Raw genomic sequence first — 24371 nt, 5'->3', positions numbered from 1 at the left:
TGTGTGTGACAGGAAAACTATGCCGACCTGACAGATATCAAACATTAGTTTGAATGGATGAGTGAAATCAAAGGTCACTGCTCAAGTTCTCATCTGTCTCTGATTAAGCTCTGACCAATGGCTACGAGGTTAGCTATGTTTAAGCGACAAGGCAATCGAGAAGCAAGAGAGTGACCTGAAACTTAAACCAGAAACATGGGCAGGCAGGAGCACACATCCAATTTTTCCTTGTTATAATGAACATGACAGGAAAAAAAAAGCAAATATAGATTGTATATCTATATACATATCTCTCATCTATCTCTATACTCAACATCATATTATATATATATATATGTTCAGTGTCACAAAAAATAATATTAATAAATAAAAAAAAATATTAATGCCTTATATATATATATATATATATATATATATATATATATATATATATATATATATATATATATATATATATATATATATATATATATATATATATATATATATATATAATGGCCTTTTCCCCATTAATGACCACCAGGGAGATTGTTTGGTTGCTGTTACTAATAGAAACAGATTAAAGTAAAGATAATTGAAATAAATATTCATAATACCATCTAAGGAGTGAAATTAATATATATATATATATATATATATATATATATATATATATATATATATATATATATATATATATATTCATATTCATAAGTTATATTTATATTAAGTTTGTAATCTTGCGTACCAGTGTAGATTTATTAATTACTGGAGACTCAAAGCACTTTTGTACGTCGCTCTGGATAAGGGCGTCTGCTAAATGCCGCAAATGTAAATGTAAATGTAAATGTAAATATATATATATATATATATATATATATATATATATATATATATATATATATATATATATATATATATATATATATATATTTGTAATACTTGATAAAATAAAATATAATAAAATATTTGTTCTTGTTTTTGGCAGGAAAAAGAGACATTGAAGTATTACGAATAAAAGTTGAGCCTAACAACAGTACACTAACACATTTATCAAAAGTAATGTTTCTTAAATATTTCTAAACAAATATTTACAATTCTACAGTTTTACTTAAAACCTAATATCACCTAAAAAAGATTCCTGATGGGAACACCTAACGAGTAATGAAAACGAAGAAATCCCTCCTTTCTGCTGCCACAAATGAAGAACACATTTCCCTTAATGCTGAGTGCAAATGCTGAAAGTGATTTGTATACCATGACATGTTTGTTATTTTGGAGACCTGTTTATAGATACTTAGCATGAGGTTGCTAATTGTGATATATACAGCTGCGCTCTTCGTAAGGCTAGCCGTGCTTCAGAAACCGCCTGTTTGCTTGGATTACCTCTTAACCTGAAACTCTCAAAGGCTCTGTAAAGAAACAAATCAAACTCAGGCCTTCACACTGCGATCATGTCCAACGAGGTCACCATATAACAACCGAGAAGGAAAAGGGGGGAGGAAGAAAAAGAGCCAGTCCCGACTGAATAACCGCACAGTGACGTTTATGGATACTGTAGCGCAGAGCCAATCCCCTGCACCAGTGTGTTCCCTTGATGAGGACTGTCGAAACGAGCCAACATCTGCTCCTCGATTAGGACGGCATGATGGCGGCCGCTGTAATTGATGGGCTCGTCCAGAAGTAAGAGAAGCCTAAGAGAGCTGGGCAGGAAAACATACAATGCTGAGAGAGGGACAGCGGACCTAAAAGTGGAATATGTCCGAGTTATTTATAAACAGCCGCTTGTCACGGACGTCCTGATTCTCAGTCTGAGTCACCCACCTACAATATCCGCAGCTGGAAAACTGTCTACTTCAAACTGAGAGCAATTCGCTTATCATTTTTGCGACAGGTTAAGCTAATCTTTTTTAAATTGTATTTAATAGATAATATATTAACAAAAACTCAAAACACAACAACAGCTCACTCTGAAGATCCACCAAAATGAAGAGCATCATGAAAGGCTGTCCTCATAAATATAAATGTCCTGGAACACAGAGGAAAAAAAAAAAAGAAGCTAATCACCCTCCAAAAGCAATCACACGCTTGCAATGGACCGTAAATATGCCGCCTTTTCTCTGACCACTGAATACACAAAAAGCCTCTCAGGCCATCCCCGTTTCTCCAGACCAAATGTCAGGGGCACGCTGGTTTACTGAGGAACAAAAGGCCAGATTGTTTCTATTCACTTGGCCACTTTAAAAGGTGTCTGTGGTGTCCTTGAGCCAGGCTGCAGCCTCATGCTCCAGCGCTCTCCTTAACCCTGCATCTACAATATCCGAGCCTTCACACGAGTCGTTCCCTTCAACCCAGCACTCCAATGTTTCACGCTTGACTTTGGCAAGTCATCTGACCGTTCTGATGGGACGCCTGGAAACGAATACGGCTGAGAATATTGCACAGTTCGGGAAAAATAAAAATAAAATTCACATTTCGTTAGCCTCTAAATAAAAACATTGAGTGCCTTATTGTGGTGGACTTGAGGACAGAGAATTTGGGCATTACGGAAATATTAAAAAACAAATGTATAAAGAAACAGAATGAGGTAATGATACGAAAGAATAACGCTCAATTCGACTCACATATTAAGTGTGACAGAAATTACCATATCTCAGATTTACTTCAAGCAACTCAGGGCAGCGTAGGGCCACGCAAACACAATCCCATTTCTGTCCAGACTCTTAGTACAGTGTCAGTGGCTTTTTGGGATACGCTCATTATGGTACACTATAATATAATATAATATAATATAATATAATATAATATAATACCATCATGGGAAAAGTATTCCTGGGGCATCCCCAGAAAGTTGGATAGTCAGGATTTAAATTGTTGAAAGACATACAAATACATTTCTCCTACTTCTCGCCACAAGTTTTTACACACACGCCTATACTGCAATTATTTCCTTTTTGAACACGCTATGCAAAACCCCCACACCATTAAGACCTCCAAAAGATGCATCACACCCAAAAAGATACCGTTCCAACATTTTCTGATGCAAGTTGACATCCCTGAGCACCAACTCTATTTGTTACAATAGATACCTTTTTTCTTGTTAGAAAAATACCCTCTCTTTCGTCGTTCTGCACTTCCAGATATCTCTGGGGTCAGAACCAGTGTGCACAACAAAAAAAAGAAACAGTTCAGCCATCAAAGGTCTTGTGTTTGATTGGGTTTTTACAAAGAGACATTTTAATAAAGTCGCTCTGCTTTCTGTGCCCCAAGACAAGATCTCACCAGGATGACAAATGTTGCTGACTTCTACCTGGAATGGAAGCCGGAAGGTCAATAAAAATGAGTGACATGTGGGGGGTTGGAAGGTATAGGGAAGCATGGAAAATCGTGCATATGCTTCTTTACCTTCGATGATGTATTTCTGAACTTTTAGGAAACCTGTGAGTGTTTGTGGGAGACAAATGAAAAAACTAACTTGACACTAAAGTTCCATAACTAAACAGGAATTCAATGAAAAGGCATGTTCTAGCTCCCAATTACGTGCGACTCTCTTTCCAAGCGTCGGATCGAGATTTCAGAAATTGCACCCGCGTTCCCCCGTGTGTCCCGCAGCTCGTTTTCCTGTGCGTGAAAGCCGTTCTTAACCTCAACTTTAAACGCCGAATTTGTATAATGCGCCGACACAAACCCTCCAGAATAAATATGTGAAATGAAGGCTTAGCAGAGGCTAAATCCTGCAGCCGACGGCAGGCTGAAACGCGCGGATTACATGCGCAGCACATTAAACAATGTGCCTAAATATGCATTGAAATTCGCAAAGCATGAAACCACCTTGTCATTCGGCATTAGTATTCCGAGTCGTCGGCCATACATCTTGTGCTCGGGTGGATTGCGGTGGTAAATGTCATGCGCTGAGGGGTCACAAATTCCGAGAGGATTTCTTGATGTCATCTTCTGTCAACTTTACTTCCCCAGAACTTATAACGATTAAACTGTCACAAAGTGCGCACGCGTCGCGCAAGGGCCTGCATTCAGGAGAACTCGGCACCAAAAGATGGTTTACAAACACTGGAAGTAAGGAACTACTTAAGAGGTGTAAGATAAAAACGTCATGGCAAGTGGATTAAAAAAAAAAGACTAAAAAAAAAAAACCTTGCCAGGAACATGCTCACATTACTCTCAAGGTAGACAAAACAGGAAAATCTGAAATATACCGAACCCCACGCTCAGAAACATAACTGTTACGGTTTTCGTGCTTCAGCAGACTAAATATGTGTGTGTCGCTGATGACCGTGGTACAGGCTATGTCCTCAGGGTTCAGCCTGTAATGTCCAGCCTCATTGAGATCAGAGGACATGGGACAGCAGGGACATCTCTCTCTCTCACTATTTTTCTCTCTTGGGTGACACACAATGTTCACTCCTGCTAATGACCTTCTGCAGGTTGGTACACCTCTACCTCCAAAACACCAATCCACACAAATCACACACAAAAAGGAAGAAAAAAAGAGGCATTTTTGTTTTAAAATCATAGCAGCATGTCTCTATTAATTATATATTCCTGGCCTCACACACAGAAGATGTGTGAGACTATGATAGACATTTCCATTAAAAATGAGCACACAGTCCACATTCACGGATCAAAAAAATTAATTCTGTGTCAGGGCTATCTGATTGACCAGCGCAAGACAAAAACGGAATTAACATCCCATTTGTCTTAAAAAAAAAAAATTAAAATCAAATAAAAATCCTTGTCAGAAAGTATGTAAAAAGAAATTATTGAAAGAAAGTTTCAAGTGATCAAGAACTGCCAGACTGAAGGAATGTCAAGAAAATGTTCGAATGTTAAAACACACACATAAGACTACAGCGAATACAATTTGAACAGTGTGATGAAAAAGCCACACAATAGAGCATGACGCACACAAAACGACAAACACACAGAATGTTTATATCAGTTATTTTCTCCTAAGTGGTCAAATGGTATGATGTATATGACAAATCCAAAAGTCTTAACCCCATTTCATATGTGGGAGAAATGAGCCATATTGTCCCATTATATTGCCATAAATCATTTTTTTCCAACCTCTGACAGCTTTTTATCAGATCTAACCTTTTCAAGCCTCCATTAGGAGCACTAACATTTTTAGCTCTGACAGACGTGCAGCACACACAGAGTGCACAGCTGATTAACTTCAGGCTGGGACAAGTGGCCTTCATTTGTAATAAAGCCTTTTTTCTGCACTCGCCCCTGAAACAACGCAATCACTGCCATTAAATGTTAAACCTTCGCACGCTTCAAAACGCATTTTATCTCATACACACGGCGAGGTGAATTTGGGATTCTATTTAGTCAGACGACGCTGATTCATTTTGTAACTACCGGTCAAGATTCCGCACTCGTTCACATGATTCAAGCTCACAATTATCGTTTCAGTAGTAATAATTGACACAAGGACTAGTAGGGCAGATTTTATTACGAAATTGTGTGTAATAATTGGTATGGTGATGTTTTTTTTGATGAGAGTTTCATTGACTATTTCTGGAAGGAGTCTCAAGGGTCAACACAAAAAAGGTTACTATAGAAGGTGAATATTGTTTTCCAAAAGTCTGCAGGCCGGATGGATAATTTTTATTTTACATTTAAGTGAGAAAATAAGAATCTGGAGGGGCAAGTGAAAATCTTTCTTTTTATATTCCACCAATGTTAGGAAGCTGAGGCCAGAGTGCAGGGTCAGTCAGTGTCAGATAGTACAGCACCCCTGGAACAGAGAGTTAAGGGCCTTGCTCAAGGGCCCCAAGGGTGGCAACTGGGCAATACCAGGGCTTGAACCCCCAACCTTTTAATCAGTAACCCAGAACATAAACCATTGAGCTACAACCTCCCCCACTGCTAGATGGTATAATAACATCTAGCAATTTCACATTTGGTCTTAGTGAACTGAAAAAAATAAATTATATATTTATATGGCAGTGTTGAAAAATAATTCCTGTAGTTTAAGAGAAATACAACCAGTTGCGATGTTCGGTTATTGCAAAATCAACTGGTTTATGTCTGGCCACTTACCTACAACTCATCATTTATTATGTACAAAAAATACATGATGGAAAGCTGCTGTTATAGGAAACTAATCACCAAGGTTTCATGAAGCAACCTGACTTATGTCCCATGATTATTTTCTTATATCATGCCCTGTAGTGTTTTCTCCCTTATATACCCAATCAGTCACAGATTCTAACATTTATTTATAAAAACCTATACATTACACATTTGAAGGCATTTATAGGTACATCTGGTGTTGTGGAACATTTAAGGCTAGTTTCTGTTTTCACTCATTAGTACAGTATTAAACCTAGCAACAGCTATTCCCTTACCAGCGTCTGACAAAAATGACACAGGTAGTCTTCAGGAGTCTTGAAACTTCCTCTATTTTGAAAACTAACGGAAGCAATGGAATGGACTTGCGCTTGAAAACTTCTTCCATTAATAAAGTACTTTTAAATAAAACTCCATCATATTAACTATCGTAAAACATTTATTAGTTTTCCATTTCAATCCACTGTACACATCTCTGTCAATGAATTGAATGAACTAAAGGATTGATACATTAGAACAAAGACATTAATATATTGGGATTGCAGCTTGCATGGTATACTTCTGAACAATCTGATAGGAAAATTCAACAGCGCTTTGGTAAAATTTCCCATGACTGCACACTGGGCCATGTTTTTTTTTATCTTTTACTCAAATAAAGAAAATGCTGTATACTGTAGAATAAGGCAGCATTTTTTACAGCCCCAATGGCTCACTTTATAGTCTAATACTCACATAGACACACATAGACACACAGACACACAGACACACAGACACACAGACACACAGACACACAGACACACACACAAACAGACACACTCTCTCTCAAGGTTGATGATTCATTGTGTACAAATGAACACGCACATAACAGTGGGTGCATCTCTGCACAGAACAACCAGCAGGCATACTCATATAAAGGCAAAAGAACAAAAAGGGAGGCAGAGAGTAGAAGAGGATGAGAAGAAGATAACAGTCAATCGTTTCAGACTGTACATAAGCACTGGCAGAATGAGGATTACCATCTTGTCATTGCAGTACCTGAAGTGGATGTTAGACAAACTGAACAAGCCCAAGAGATGACCACTTCCTTACAAAAGCACGCATTAGGGGAATAAAAATGTGTCAATATATTCAAAAAGAGAGGTTCAATGGATCTAATTCAGTTATGTTTCGGAATAAAATGACATTTCTATTCAGGTTTTTATTTACTTTATTTACCCACTCTCTGCACACAACAACTCAACCCCGTGCTCAGTTCATGACAGGGGAAAAACGTCAGCCCGGAGCCGCATTTCATTACATGCCATGTTTAACTACACGTACTTCTCCGAAAACACACACAAGGCTTATAATGTGCTTAATATTCACCATCAGGTGAATAATTTTTATCCAAGTCTGATAGTTGGAGGAGATGGATAACTCAATTATCAGCACATCCGTCACACAGCTCCCTGGCACAGTAAAGGCAGCAGCTAAGATTGATGGTAAGATGAGACCGATGGCTTCTTCGTCATCACATCCAGTCAGTGGGCCTGAACATGTGCCCCCCCCCCCCCCCCCCTGCCTCCCCCCTTTGCTTTTCGTTTCTTTTGCTTTCTGCTTTTATTATTATTATTTTTTTTTTATCTGCAGCCTTCATATGCGAAGCATCATTACCCCTCACTCCACTGAGGAAAGTGTATTACGAGGTTAGTGTTTTGGCAAGGCTATTGTTTGGATGATGAATATATTTGGTCAGGGAGAGAAAATTAGTTGTGTCATTTGGAGGAGAAAAAAAAAACAAAACAAAACATAATTTCTCATGGATTTTTTCCCCTTCTTCTTCTGTGCTTAAGAGCAACCAAGAACGATTAACAAAACGGCTAGAAGTTCTGGTACTAGTTTAAAACCGCAAAAACATAAATAAGCTAATCAGGAGAGCCGTCACACGAGAGCGCTGAGGTAATTAAATGAGCGACTGTCATGGTAAGAAGGGCAGTCAGATGGAAACCCAGCATGCTTTTCAGTGGATCGCTGTCATTTTTTTTCCCCTCTCCCTCAAACAGAACGAAAGAACGATTTTAAGAAGGCCACTTGCCTCCACATCAAACCATACCATAAATTAGAAGAGAAAGCACGGGTGATGTCACCCGATCACTCTCATTGCACTGACATCAGTTCATTGGGCAGTGCAATGCAGGCTGTGTGTGTGTGTGTGTGTGTGTGTAGGGCGGGTTGGGGTTGGGTATGTGTGTGTGTGTGTGTGTGTGTGTGTGTGTGTGTGTGTGTGTGTGTGTGTGTGTGTGTGTGTGTGTGTGGGGGGGGGTCTCTCCAACTGCTCAGGCTTAACAATGGGAGAGCACATTCGAAATGTCAAATGTAAATGTCAATTAAAAATTACAAGGGAGCTCCAAAAGGTGCATTTTGAAGGGGCTGACATTTTTTTGACAGGGCAGAGTTTATCGGGCGAGGCAGCCCCCAAACATGACGGCATGGATACTGTCAGCTCCCTACACACATGAGCAGGAAAGCCACTGCTGAATACGGATGGGAAGGTCCTCACCATCATATACAATACATCTTTAAGGCAGCGGCCGTATCAGAAACGACGAGCGGCGCTGATCGGGAAACGCCACTCGTCTACGGAAAATAACGGCATAAAAAAAAGAGACATGATTTTAGACAGATGCCACTTTTTTCATTCAAGTGTCGTCTCGTTAAATGTAATGTCCCTCATAGTCTAGGAATGTTCCCGGTTGTGGGCCAGTATTTTCTGCTCATCAACTTTTTTATTTTTATTTTTTTAAGATTTTTTAATGGGGCCTACTAAAAGCTGAAGTGTTCAAAGTCTATCACCCTCCGGTGAGTTCTGATTCTCCGGCACACAGCTTGCCATTCCTGCGAATGCCATTTCCAAATAAAACCTCACAAAGCACAGAAAATGGCACACAGTTGATTATTAACTTGGCATCGCTTGGGAGTTCGGTTCGACTCATTGCATGGATTTGTAGGAATTATCTTCACTGAGACGCCGCATCTGTTACAGAAATCAAGGTCCACGAATACAAGGCACATAGAAGCTGAGAAAAACAAGGCCTTAAAAAAATTCAACTAAAGCGCTCAGTTCACAGTGGACTATTTAAAATAACCCTTCTTACACTGCGGATGTGGAGTCAAAGGGCGATACTATACGCTCAGTTCTAATGAAAATAATTACTTTACTAATCTCCTGCTCTGAAGGTGATGCCCCAGTAATCAAATAACATTCAGGAGACATCATTAAGCTGATGTGAGGTGCTGCCCTTTCCTGCTCATCATGTCAATGTGCTTCCGAAACTCAAAACTCAGCATCCGTTTATTTTAGAATGGACTTATTAATCTATGGCAAGCCACATCTAGACAAATAGGTTTAATCTAGAAAACCTTTGTGTTGTAGTTGGCTGGTGTGAGGGAGTTATGTGGTTTGTAGAGCGGTCTTTGTACGAGGTTTCTGAGGTCAGGAGCTCGCGGCTCTGCACCAGCATGTCACAATGTGTCAGCCGACCATCATCCACAGCTTGGCCAGTGGGGGTGACCTTTCAGTTTTACAGATGTGTAAGCACACATGCAGAGAGAGAGAGAGATAATTTATATATATATATATATATATATATATATATATATATATATATATATATATATATACACACACACACACACACACACACACACACACACACACACACACATATACATACACACACAGTACAGACCAAAAGTTTGGACACACCTTCTCATTCTAAGAGTTTTCTTTATTTTCATGACTATTAAAATTGTAGATTCACACTGAAGGCATCAAAACTATGAATTAACACATGTGGAATTATATATGGAATTATATACATAACAAAAAAGTGTGAAACAACTGAAAAATGTCATATTCTAGGTTCTTCAAAGTAGCCACCTTTTGCTTTGATTACTGCTTTGCACACTCTTGGCATTCTCTTGATGAGCTTCAAGAGGTAGTCACCTGAAATGGTCTTCTAACAGTCTTGAAGGAGTTCCCCGAGAGATGCTTGGCACTTGTTGGCCCTTTTGCCTTCACTCTGCGGTCCAGCTCACCCCTAAACCATCTCGATTGGGTTCAAGTCCGGTGACTGTGGAGGCCAGGTCATCTGGCGCAGCACCCCATCACTCTCCTTCTTGGTCAAATATCCCTTGATGCCTTCAGTGTGACTCTACAATTTTCATAGTCAGAAAACTCTTTGAATGAGAAGGTGTGTCCAAACTTTTGGTCTGTACTGTATATATATAAATATACAGTGGTGTGAAAAAGTGTCCTGATTTCTTATTTTTTTGCATGTTTGTCACACTTTAATGTTTCAGATCATCAAACTAATCTAAATATTAGTGAAAGATAACACAACTGAACACAACATGCAGTTTTAAAATGAAGATCCAAAACTACATGGCCTGGTGTGAAAAGGTGTTTGCCCCCTAAACCACCCTTAGCATCAACAACTGCAATCAAGCGTTTGGGATAACTTGCAATGAGTCTGTTACAGCACTGTGGAGGAATTTTGGGCCACTCATATATATTCAGAATTGTTGTAATTCAGCCACATTGGAGGGTTTTCAAGCATTAAGCACCTTTTTTTCATGCCACAGCATCTCAATAGGATTCAGGTCAGGAAGTCTTCATTTTGGTTTTCTTTAGCCATTCAGAGGTGGACTTGCTGGTGTGTTTTGTATTATTGTTCGCTTCAGCTTGAGGTCATGAACAGTTGGCTGGAAATTCTCCTTCAGGATTTTTTGTTTTCAGTCTTCCAGGTCCTGAAGCAGCGAAACCCCAGACCATCACATTACCACCACCATATTTTACTGTTGGTATGATGTTCTTTTTCTGAAAAAAGCGCTGTTACTTTTACACCAGACATAATGGGACACACACCTTACCAAAAAGTTAAACTTTTGTCCTGTCAGTCCACAAAGTATTTTCCCAAAAGTCTTGGTGATCATCAAGATGTTTTCTGGCAAACTGAGACAAGCCTTTATGTTCTTTTTGTTTAGCAGTATTTTTTTTTTCTTGGAACTGTCGTGCAGACCATTTTTGCCCAGTCTCTTTCTTATGGTGGAGTCATTAACACTGACTTTAACTAAGGCAAGTGAGGCCTGCAGTTCTTTGGATGTTGTTGTGGGGTCTTTTGTGAACTCTTGGATGAGTTGTCGCTGTGCTCTTGGGTTATTTTGGTCGGCCGGCTTGGGAAGGTTCTCTACTGTTCCATGTTTTTGCCATTTGTGAATAATGGCTCTCACTGTGGTTTGCTGAAGTCCCAAAGCTTTAGAAATGGCGTTATAACCTTTTGCAGACTGATAGATCTCAATTACTTTCTTTCTTATTTGTTTCTGAATTTCTTTGGATCTCGGCATGTCTAGCTTTTGAGGATCTTTTGGTCTACTTCACTTTGTCAGGCAGGTCCTATTTAAAAGATTTCTTGATTGTGAACAGGTGAAGCAGTAATCAGGCCTGGGTGTGGATAGAGAAATTGAACTCAGGTTTGATAAACCACAGTTTTCACACAGGGCCATGTATTTATATATATATATATATATACACACACACACACACACACACACACACACACACACACACACACACACACACACACACACACACACACACAGACAGACAGACAGACAGACAGACAGACAGACAGATAGATAACCCGCATTGCACGTAATAAGAAAAAGGAATAAAAAATTTATATTTCGATAAAGGAATATAAAAAACTGGGCAAAAAGTGCATTCATAAAAGGATAAAGTGCAAAATCTTTTAAGTGATCTTGATACTGATGATATTTTCGCTTGTTACTACTTCAGGAGCAATTAATTGAGAAAATTCAAGAAAAAGAGCTCATCTACACTTTCCGAACGTTACAATTTCACAAAAATGCATTCGAAACAATTATTATAGCCGATATAACCATTCAACCATTTCTTTCCACCATAACGCTTCTATGTTCAAATCAGATAAGATTAATTTTCTGGAATAGAGAAGCTCCAACAACCGTTCTAGTGACAAGGGGGGAAATTAGCAAATTAATATCGTTATAGTTACACGTTAACATGTTTGCTGTAAAAGAGCATTTCAAAAGTAATTAATTCATATTCTTTAATTCAACATTGATGGAGTCTCCAGTGTCAGAACTGCAATAAATAGAATAAAAGAAAAGAAAGAAAGAGCGCTTGAAGAGGAAAAGTCTTTTTATGTAAAATGTTTCACATTCTTTCAATAAAAAAGATAAAAATGTATGATACCTTATCCATTGATTATCAAAAATTGATTAACAAATAAAAATCTCTGAGACATGCTAATGAAAAATAAATGGTAACATGATAATGATTATTTTCCAATAACTGCATAACTATTGTTTTTTTTTTCACATTTATGTTTCAGATGTTGAATATAAAAAAATAACTTCTGTATCATATTAAGACAAAAATAGATATGCTGTAGTAAGCTGATAAATCATTGAATGGTATCGCACTATTTTTATCTTAATAGTATTTTTCCTCTTGCACGTCCCATATATCTATGGGGTGAAAAATCATTTCAAGCTGCATGCACTTCTTCATTGTTGTATGTGAAGTACAATGCTGCAGTGATGAATTGTTTGGAAAGCAACACTTTTTTTTTTTTTTTACAAACCAAATACAGCTGTTTACATGACCTCAAATGCATGGCTTGCTTAGAAAGCCTGCCTTAGTTTGTTTGGTTTTTAAAAAACGATCAGGCATCTCTCGCAGAGAACATGCTGAGCTTTCTGTCAGTCACACACGTGCACATATGCACAGATGGAAATACAGAGAAAGGCAGCTACATAAAGGCATATGATGTCAATCTGTAGACTGCCGATTCTGTAGCCAGCTTTCAGCTACAAAGCCACAAGCCGTTTGTGTGACACAGGCTCCGAGTACTCTTATCTTCTCAGTGTAAGATTTAAGCCCTGTACCTACTTCACCTAACAGCCCAGCCTATAATATGCCCTCCGGACCTTGAGAAGTTTAAATCTACCACCAAAAGATTTAATTGTAAATATTTCCATCAAATACGGTTAGTTTATACACTACATCGACAAAAGTAAATGTGACACCTGACTTTTCACAATCCTATGTGGTTCTTCCCTAATTGTATAGGATGACTTTGCATTAAAACTTTACCATCACTTGAAGTAGGAGACCCAAACCTCTATCATTATGACAAAACCCTTGTTCACAAAGCAAGCTTGAAAAAAATATGGTCTCCATGGTTTTGAAATAGAAGATCTTGACCCTATTGAACACCTTTGGAATAAATTGACTGCACCACAACCCTCCTCATCCTACATCAGTACCTTACGTTACAAATAAATTCGTGGCTGTGTGAGTCTGTCTGGCTGTGTGAAAGAGAAATCTCTACAGCCACAGTTTAAAACCAAATGGATCTGCTTTATACTCAGCAGTCCACAAACTTTTGTCCATATAGTGTATGTGCAAGAAATGCAAGTCATACCAGCTGCTGCATAAAGAAAAAATTTTATATTATATATATATATATATATATATATATATATATATATATATATATATATATATATATATATATATATATATAGAGAGAGAGAGACCACTGTGCTGCTACATTTTACAATGAAGACGATCATTTTAATAACCAGTTAGTTAATTGTTTGACTTTTTGTCTATATTATAGTTCTACATACACACACACATATATACATATATACATATATATATATATATATATATATATATATATATATATATATATACATATACATATACATATACATATATATATATATATATATATATATATATATATATATATATATATACATATACATATATATATATATATATATATATATATATATATATATATATATATACATATATATATATATATACACATATATATATATATATATATATATATATATATATATATACACATATATATATATATATATATATATATATATATATATATATATATATATATATATATATACACATATATACAGTGAGGAAAATAAGTATTTGAACACCCTGCTATTTTGCAAGTTCTCCCACTTAGAAATCATGGAGGGGTCTGAAATTGTCATCGTAGGTGCATGTCCACTGTGAGAGACATAATCTAAAAAAAAAAAAATCCAGAAATCACAATATATGATTTTTAAACTATTTATTTGTATGATACAGCTGCAAATTAGTATTTGAACACCTGTCTATCAGCAAGAATTCTGACCCTCAAAGACCTGTTAGTCTGCCTTTAAAATGTCCACCTCCACTACATTTATTATCCTAAATTAGATGCACCTGTTTGAGGTCGTTAGCTGCATAAAGACACCTGTCCACCCCATACAATCAGTAAGAATCCAACTACTAACATGGCCAAGACCAAAGAGCTGTCCAAAGACACTAGAGACAAAATTGTACACCTCCACAAGGCTGGAAAGGGCTACGGGGAAATTGCCAAGCAGCTTGGTGAAAAAAGGTCCACTGTTGGAGCAATCATTAGAATATAGAAGAAGCTAAACATGACTGTCAATCTCCCTCGGACTGGGGCTCCATGCAAGATCTCACCTCGTGGGGTCTCAATGATCCTAAGGAAGGTAAGAAATCAGCCCAGAACTACACGGGAGGAGCTGGTCAATGACCTGAAAAGAGCTGGGACCACCGTTTCCAAGGTTACTGTTGGTAATACACTAAGACATCATGGTTTGAAATCATGCATGGCACGGAAGGTTCCCCTGCTTAAACCAGCACATGTCCAGGCACGTCTTAAGTTTGCCAATGACCATTTGGATGATCCAGAGGAGTCATGGGAGAAAGTCATGTGGTCAGATGAGACCAAAATAGAACTTTTGGGTCATAATTCCACTAAACGTGTTTGGAGGAAGAAGAATGATGAGTACCATCCCAAGAACACCATCCCTACTGTGAAGCATGGGGGTGGTAGCATCATGCTTTAGGGGTGTTTTTCTGCACATGGGACAGGGCGACTGCACTGTATTAAGGAGAGGATGACCGGGGCCATGTATTGCGAGATTTTGGGGAACAACCTCCTTCCCTCAGTTAGAGCATTGAAGATGGGTCGAGGCTGGGTCTTCCAACATGACAATGACCCGAAGCACACAGCCAGGATAACCAAGGAGTGTCTCTGTAAGAAGCATATCAAGGTTCTGGCGTGGCCCAGCCAGTCCCCAGAACTAAACCCAATAGAGAATCTTTGGAGGGAGCTCAAACTCCGTGTTTCTCAGCGACAGGCCAGAAACCTGACTGATCTAGAGAAGATCTGTGTGGAAGAGTGGGCCAAAATCCCTCCTGCAGTGTGTGCAAACCTGGTAAAAACTACAGGAAACGTTTGACCTCTGTAATTGCAAACAAAGGCTACTGTACCAAATATTAACATTGACTTTCTCAGGTGTTCAAATACTTATTTGCAGCTGTATCATACAAATAAATAGTTAAAAAATCATACATTGTGATTTCTGGATTTTTTTTTTTAGATTATGTCTCTCACAGTGGACATGCACCTACGATGACAATTTCAGACCCCTCCATGATTTCTAAGTGGGAGAACTTGCAAAATAGCAGGGTGTTCAAATACTTATTTTCCTCACTGTATATATATATATATATATATATATATATATATATATATATATATATATATATATATATATATATATATATATATATATATATACATATACATATATATATATATATATACATATACATATATATATATATACATACATATATATATATATATATATATATACATATACATATATATATATATACATACATATATATATATATATATATATATATATATATATATATATATATATACACACACACACACACACACACACACACACACACACACACACACACACACACACACACACACACACACCCCACTTTGCGGACATTCACTTTACGAACTTTCGCGGATACGAATAAACCTGTCCTCAAAGTGAAATTTGTTCGGAAAAAACTACAAAAAAAAAAACGGAGGAGAGGCGCCGCTAGATATTCGTCGACCGTAACGGGTCTACATAATGCGCTAGGGGAAATGTATTTTTTTTAAGTTACATTTTTTTTTTTTTATTAATTAAAAAAATGATTGTTTAATACAAGATATTGTTTACAGTATTTCGATTTCTTTTAGTAATCTTCAGAGACTACTAAAGACTTAATGTCTTATTATAAATGTCTTACCTGTTCCAGTAACTCCAGAACTGCTCGTTTAGATAAGTGCGATGACTCTGCTCATCCCCGAATGAGGCCTTGCTTTCAATCCAGTGCACAATATGGCCTTCAACAGCTGCAAGTTGAAAAAAATAAATAAAAAATTAAACAGTGCATCACTGTTTTTTGCACTGGATTTAGTTTGCTATGGCATTTTAAATGCAGACAGATGTGTAAATCTATCTAACTTTATCATGAAGAAAAGCTTCTCCTGAGGCGACATGTGGTATTTTCTTGCAGGATGCCTTAATAGTTTGTATTCAGAGGGAAAAACCTCATAAGACATGAAATGGCATTATTTTAACATTAGCTTGACAGTTGGGACTGTGTGTGAAATAACTCTAGGCCTATAATAGTCACTGCTGACTGACCGGGTGATTCTTTTCATTCTGATTTTCCAAGCACTTACCAATGGGGACTTCTAGGATAATGTCAGGGGTCTTGTCATAACCCTTGGCCCGTAGCTGATTCTCATCTGAGGGGAAACATTTTAGTCAATTAATTAAATCGCACTAATCAAATTCAGCCAAATAGAAAGTGGACTTTATGCCTAAGTGACAAAGTGACCTTTATCATATTCAGGCACTAATAATAAAACAGCATGGGGTTTGCTACTCGCCTCCAGATTATTGGCCTGTAGTGTAGTGCGGGCGAATAGAAACGCAAGAGTTGGAGTGTGTTTAAAAACAAATTAATAAATAAGCTCATACCGAGTGCTTTAAGTACCAATGCATTTATATGTTAACTTCCTACCAAGTATGTAATACACCAGACAAAAAACACAAAACAAAAAAAATAACTTTTTATTTTTTTTCCCCCACACACTGAAAACATCACATTTTACATCTGCCAGTGATTTGCAAACACTGCACAAAAATCCATCAGGCGCAGGCTGGCAGGGGAAAGCATTGAGCTGGTGAGCTTCATAAAGAACAGAAAGGACATGGCTGGCATTATAGCAGCTGAAAGCATGACCCTTGTGCACGTGTGCCTCTGCCATTGTCCTTGACTCCTGGCGCGGTTCGACCATTATTTGCGGAACACCTGATTTCTCCATTAAATCTCAGGCTGACCAGGTCATTCAATTCCAGGGGCTGGCCTCTCCGTCTTCAGCCAAGCTCGACTAATGGGCTGAGGGGGACGAGGGCTGAAGGTCTTGGACTGTGAGGGGGTCCGGGCTGTGTGGTCTCTCTCGACACCTGCCGGGCTGTTGACACCGTCATGCGGCGCCGATCGCCTTTTTACATCACCGTTGATTAAAATTAATGGACCATCCCTAGTGTTGGGGAGCTTATTTCCAATCCATTTATCAGCTGGGCGAAGCCGCCTGTGTGACCCCTGCGCCCCAAACTTTGACAGTTTTAGAACAGTCCTCGCGGCCGTCTCTGCTAAGGTCAGCACTCGAGGCCCAAATAAATGATATCTTCCTAATGACAGAAAAAAGACTGATTCGAAAATACGCTGCTTGCTTTTCTGTAGGGTATTGAGATGGGGAAGGAAAAATAAGGAAATTTCACACCTGGCTACTCACAACCTTAACTTTAAGTCTTCCAACATCATGATGCTTAGGCTGTGGCAGACAGCAGGTCAATATGCATCTGTCTATTGTATTTATGGTAGAATCTATTCTGAAAACGAGTGCAAAACAATTACATAAGGGAGATTTGGCGTGCTTTAGGCACGTTTGCTATAAATTGAAGTATGAAAAGGAAAAAGGACCAAAACCTGGTGGCGTTAATTTATAGGTGATATATTTAAAAAAAAAAAAAAAAAAAAAGAATTCCTCATGTATATTGCTGCTCACAAATAAAAAGAAACAGGAACACACAGCTTACCTAAAAAAGACAGGCTCTTCTCTCTGAGTTTCTCTCTGAGGATCTCCTCATGCTCCTGACCAATAGAGCTGATAAACCACAGTTCAGGAAAAAGCAGGAAACAACTTTTACGGACAGCAAAAGAATCAAATCGATACCCGATGACTTTAGGTCTGTTTGCTAAACATTTCTTTAAGTAAACATGGTTTCGAACGGATAGTAATGCAGGCTATTTTAAATTGAAATGAAGTGCAAGTGGGAAAAAAAGCAACTTGTCAAATTTGACTCATAAAATGGGGACAGTTTTACCTGCATGCAAGGTTGCTATGGAAACGCCAAGTTACTGAGCAGTGTTGCTGTGGCAACACCAGAAGGGTGTAGTATTGTGTATATATATATATATATATATATATATATATATATATATATATATATATATATATATATATATATATATATATATATATATATATATATATATATATATATATATATGTGTATGTGTGTGTGTACTTAGGAATAGCAACTGCAATAAAGTTGAGAATCAATAGGATCGTGTGTAAAAATCTTGTGTTTTTTCTCCCCAGACGCTAAACAATACTTAAGATGATCACAATCACCTGGAACAGTATTTGAAAATGATGAAATGTGGCATGATGCATTAAATGGTAAACCTAATGCAAAAAAGCTGTAAGACAAACTTTAATATCAGATGTGCAGTGGGTTGGGAAAACACCACCCCATAATATCAAACTGGGACGGTGCATATATTATTCACTTCAGGCTGTTGATATTTATTTGACTGATGGGTGCTTAAAATGTTCCAATTTATCAGAACAGGTCTGATTTAATGCTTAACTCCTGCTAAATGAGCTCATGTGCCTTTCTGCAGAGACATGCCACTGAGAAGAGTGACTGCCTGGGCCATTATGGGGACGTCTGGGTGCAGGCACTAGAGCAAGTCCCCTGATGTCATGGTGCAGAGCCAGAAGAAGAGCGAGTGGGCTGGTTTGATGAACCCCTCGGAGAACAAGCGAGTGAATGAGGAATAATGCTGGAGGGAGAGGTGTGAAAAGAGGTAAAGAGGCAGGACAACGATGGTGGGCAGGGTAGGACAGGGATCAGTGGCCAAGAACAGACAAGCCTAGCAGGGTTCTCAGCTGCCTGGTCCTAAACAGCTTGCAGGCTGACCAACTCCACCTCTCAATCTCTCTCTCTCTCTCTCTCTCTCTCTCTCTCTCTCACACACACACACACACACACACACACACACACACACACACACACACACAAAATAGTCTCAAGAGTGCAGTATTTATATGATGACCCATTTCTGACAGCCCATAACCGTCCGTCTCCCCTTCTCTGATTACTGAGACTGCATCGCTGCACTGATAAGTGGCTGTCATTAGGAGTACAAACTTATGAGCAGCTATGATCAAATCAGAAGCACATTCTTGATTTGAGCTTACATTTAAAGCAGACCACAAAGATGTTCAATCACTGGTCAGAACTACGGAGAGGAAAATGTCATGTTCAATCAAAAATAGGAAACGAGGAAAAACTTTGAGTAATGTACTGTATTATATTATATACACTACTAAATCATTTTAAAACATTGTGTCCCCCCCCATATATGTTTAAAACACATTCTAATTCAGCAGCACTTCAGCACCGTCCTTCACCATGTCGGTCAGCAGCTCACATGTCCACATGCCTGTAACCAGTAATACGCCACAAAATTCAGTTCTCGTCCTATAAGAGTTCAAATCGGGGTTGAATCGCGTTCTCAGCGAGATCGAGCCACACTAGAGCGCTCTTATGGAAGTGAAGAGAGGGCATTCTGACAGGCAGTCTCTTCACATATGCACATATGTGTTTCGTGTGTTGAATCGAACCATGGTTCTTTGTACTTTTTGGTGCGGTTCTTTAGACAGGTGAGAAAACAGCAATTGAGCTCAGGTAACGACGAAACGTTTGACCGAGGTGGACTAGGTCTGATTTCATTCAAACTCGAGTACAGTTTGAGTGCATTGAGAAAAGCAATTTGACCCTCAGTTGACCAAACACCACTATGTACTGTGGTTTGTAAAGAGCTTTATTTATTTAATTTTTTTAACTTGCTGTTATAAGCTGACATAAGAGTTAAAATGCACCTAAAGCTCTGTTGGAATATAATTTATTCTGGATACAATCGAATTTAATGACCAGAAACAATGGGGACAAATTAGCAAAAGGTTTTTTGGGCAAACACTCCAACCCATTTAAACTTTATCTTCAGAGCTCGCTTTGTGCACCGAGGCACTGTTATTTTGGAGCATGCTTGGGTCTCCTAGTCCAAATTCTTCAAGTTCAACCTCATGTTGTCGTTGGGAGTTTTTCTCTTGCCAGGCATGTTTATGAGGGATACATTTAAAACTGTATCTGGTTTTCTGTAAAGCAGCTCTGCAACAATGTCAATTAAAATGGCTATATGAATAAAGTTAAATACAGCTGAATATGGAACGGTCAATAAACAAAAAATACATTAATTAAAAGAAAGCAGTTGCACACCTCTGATTTAAATTCAGCAAACAGACTTAAAGGTGAGAAGCAGAAGGCACGTGGTGTGTAAAAGACTGAAAGATGAAAGGAGTCCTCACTGAAGGACAAAGGACAAAGGTCCATCATGGTGATCTGACAAGTACTCTCCAAGGTGCTGATAAATCTCCCATAAGCACACACGAAAAAAAAAAGAGAGAGCAAGTGAGTTAAACAAGATTTTACTTGAAACCTATGAAATATGTGAATTTAGTGAAAGCAAAGCTTGTTTGCAAAAAAAATAAAATAAAAACAAATAAATCCTGTTTCCATGTTGTTTCTGACAACCTCTTCTCAGGAGCAACAGGAGAATAATGCACTGCTAACTCTACAGATAGTTTTATATACACAGTTTTATACACACACACACACACACACACACACACACACACACACACACACACACACACACACACACACACACACACACACACACACACACACTTACTTGCTGGGCGATATATTGTAATAATAACGTCATAAGAAATTAGTACCCTGCACTTTATTTGAAGTATCATGAATATAGTATAGTAATATGGTATATTATCATTGACATAGTTGTTAAAATTTTTTGTTATTACAAATTAAGACTAAATAAATGTTGGTGATTTTAATTCTTTTTTTTCTTGTTTTTAAAGATTGTCAGTGTCTTTGTAGACATTAAAGTATTATCAAACTGAACGTTATAAATTTTTTCATTGATCCCACAGGGAAATGATTTCTATATCAGATTGATGTAGGAAGCTGGAGTCAGAGCACAGGGGCAGCCATATTACAGTGCCCCTGGAGCACAGCGGGTTAAGGGCCTTGCTCAAGGGCCCCAAGCATGGCAGCTTTTTTGTTTATTTTACTACGGTTAAAACCTCGCTCGCTCGCTCGCCCACTCGCTCACTTGCTCGCTGAATCTCAGGTGAAGCTGGACACATCTCATCTCCGTGAATAGCACCTCGTCAACTTTAGACTTAAAATTTTATGGGAAAGGATACTGTTTGATGCAGTCGACCAGCGGTCCATAACAGCAGTCATTTATAGTGCACTGAAAAAGAGGGAGAAGAAATATTGCGGCGTGGATCAGGGGGGTTGAAAGAGGGACTCTGTGCACCCGTTAAACTGATAGCAGGAAGGGAGGCAAACACTGGATACGAGCTCATGCCACGCACCAGTACAGACGCTCACATGATGCTATTAGCAAATATGAGACTCTGGATTATTTACTGGCCCTGGATACATGGCTAGTCATGTTAATTAACATGCATAAATGTGTGTGTGTGTGTGTGTGTGTGTGTATACACACACACACACTTCACATGGACATCCCAACTGCATCATTAATCACTAGTTATGCATTTATATTTAATGCAAAAAAGTGACAGAGACGCCGAAACGTACCTGTTCCACATGTATGGCGAGCTGCACATCTGGAATTAAAGATGGCTCCCGCAGCATGCTGTTCAGGACTTGCTTGGATGCTAATAAGAAAAAACAAATCCACACATGAACAAAACAATCAGAAAAATGTGACTAAGGTTTAACAGACAGGCAGAAAAGAAACCTTTTGCCCCAGTTGACTAGGTCACGGCAGTGACAGGTGGCTGTTAGCGCAGCTGTAGACACAAATACCATATTTTACACCACTTACTCTGACATGTTCCGCACTCAATTGGGTAAAAGCTCAGAGCCGAACGAGATTTTTGCGCAGATAAATGCTTCAGACGCGTTATGAAGGATGAATATTTTGTATCTCTCACCACATTCCAGCAGCACTAACGTTATAAATCACATTTGGTAGGCCTTTGGATTGATTTCTTATTACTGCAAAGGCAAAAATCCCCAAGTCATTTTTCACGCACATTCCGATTAAATGGATTGTATCGCCGCGTGACGAAATGGAGGACGTGCCCGATTCTAATGATGTATACGTATGGTCATGAAGAATTGCCGCTGCTGCCTTGACACTTCCAGGAACGTTTCTATATTCTAAAAGAGGAGTGCCGAAAGAGAGAAATACAGAAGAGGCACTGGAGAATTGGTCCCGAAGCAGATTTTAGGAATAAAGGAATGATTAGAGGAAAAGAGATGTGATAAAATAGAAAAAAACAGACAAAAACAAAACACTTCTTTCAGCCCCCTCTAAGATCTTTGTACCATGCATGCTTTTATTAACCATAAACCTCTCTCCCTCTTTCTCTCTCTCTCTTTCTCCCTCCTTCTAGCTCTCTCTGAGGTGCTGCTCCTTACGTCTCATTCCAAACCCCCGGTGGAGAAATGACAAATATGAGGTGTACGCTGTGATCTGCCGCTGCTAGTGAGACAGAACAAAGCCCAGTCAGCACTCCTCTCTCCCTCTCCAATGCAGAGCCCAGGCCTGCGAGGCACCTCATTTCTGCTCTCATTTTTCTCGGAGATTGGTACCTTCACACGCAGATCTATACGGCGCTCCTGTGCTGCTCGCTGCTGAAGAAAGAGGGTTATATTTTCCCCTTGAGTTAGGACACCTCATGACAAATGATAATGGATAATCAATAAAGTGGGAAATATGAGGCAGCAAACTTTATGAAGCCACGAGACATATTACTCCCCAACAACACTCGTTTCCCTTAACAAAGTCACTACTCGACTGTGCCTAATAATCTGAAAGAAAATCAAAGGACCCGCAACCACATCAGCAATATTGGCAACTTATTCCACTTTAATGGCATTTTGATTGATTTTTTTCCCCCTCCTAATGGTAGTTTTATAGATTTGACGCTGCTCCTGCAAAACAGTACTGTGTAATAAACCTCCCTGAAGGCAAACAGCAGCCATTAAAGCTCTTGTCTTACTAGCACTCATAATTGGAGGTTGACCACCATCAAATTTTGGTGCCTCTCACATACACACCCTTGCACGCAAATCGCATTTCAGCTTTTCATTTGCCTGACACTTGTTATTTTTTCTTTTCTCCCCACCCTGTGCTTTGTGGGACATATGTGGCGCTTCTTTTCCCTCCGTTTTCTGAAGGAAGGTGGTTAAAAAACGATTGCAAAGGAGGTGACCTTGGAGCTGACATTGCGTGGTTTTAGCCATGCGCTGACCTGATGAAATCCGAAGGCCAGCGTGCTAATAAATCAGGCTGCTTTTAAAATGAGTTTAGCCTAATGCTCATTCATCACCAGCCGTAATGCCATTTGCAGCCTGGGATCCGCCGTTGCACCCAAACAGCCTAGTAAATAACAACAGAGCCTAACATCCTCGCATCACTGCAGCCTCGAACATCAGCATACATTTATTAAAGACGCCCCCCGCCTTTCAAACACACAGACACACACAAACACACACACACACACACCGCAAAGACTCCCCCTGCAGCACAATTTCACAACACACAATAGAGCACTGTAAATACACACCAAATTTATTGTAATTGTCCCGTGTCGGCATAAATTCTGACTGAGGTATCCTTATCTGAGCAAGCGTGCAGTGGAGGAGAATACTAAAAAGAGCAGCTTCACCTCCTCTGGGACTTGTACATAAATACAGAACCAGTGTTTACGAAAAAAAAAAAAAACGGAAAAGCAGAAAACGCCCGTGCCGTTATCAGGCTCTGATGAAATGATGAATGGCACAGGAGAAATGAGCCT

General features: G+C 38.8%; 1 protein-coding gene across 3 annotated transcripts in view; it reads right to left on the bottom strand.

Moving 5' to 3' along the window:
- Window positions 1-24371, bottom strand: part of cdin1 (CDAN1 interacting nuclease 1) — a 69614-nt gene that overhangs the window by 15943 nt on the left and 29300 nt on the right. For all 3 annotated transcript variants that reach the window (XM_083545615.1, XM_083545613.1, XM_083545614.1), the window contains exons 7-11: window positions 22141-22220; window positions 21738-21787; window positions 18193-18260; window positions 16767-16832; window positions 16328-16433 (exon numbers count right to left, since the gene is read on the bottom strand). In XM_083545615.1, coding sequence (XP_083401741.1) covers window positions 16328-16433; window positions 16767-16832; window positions 18193-18260; window positions 21738-21787; window positions 22141-22220 — 370 coding nt within the window. The remainder of the gene's footprint in view (window positions 1-16327; window positions 16434-16766; window positions 16833-18192; window positions 18261-21737; window positions 21788-22140; window positions 22221-24371) is intronic.

The sequence above is a fragment of the Silurus aristotelis genome, assembly GCF_946808225.1.
Source record: "Silurus aristotelis genome assembly, chromosome: 6".
NCBI classification, from domain to species: Eukaryota; Metazoa; Chordata; class Actinopteri; order Siluriformes; family Siluridae; genus Silurus; species Silurus aristotelis.
The sequence above is the reverse complement of the archived record's forward strand: the minus strand, read 5'-3'. Positions and strand labels throughout refer to the sequence as shown.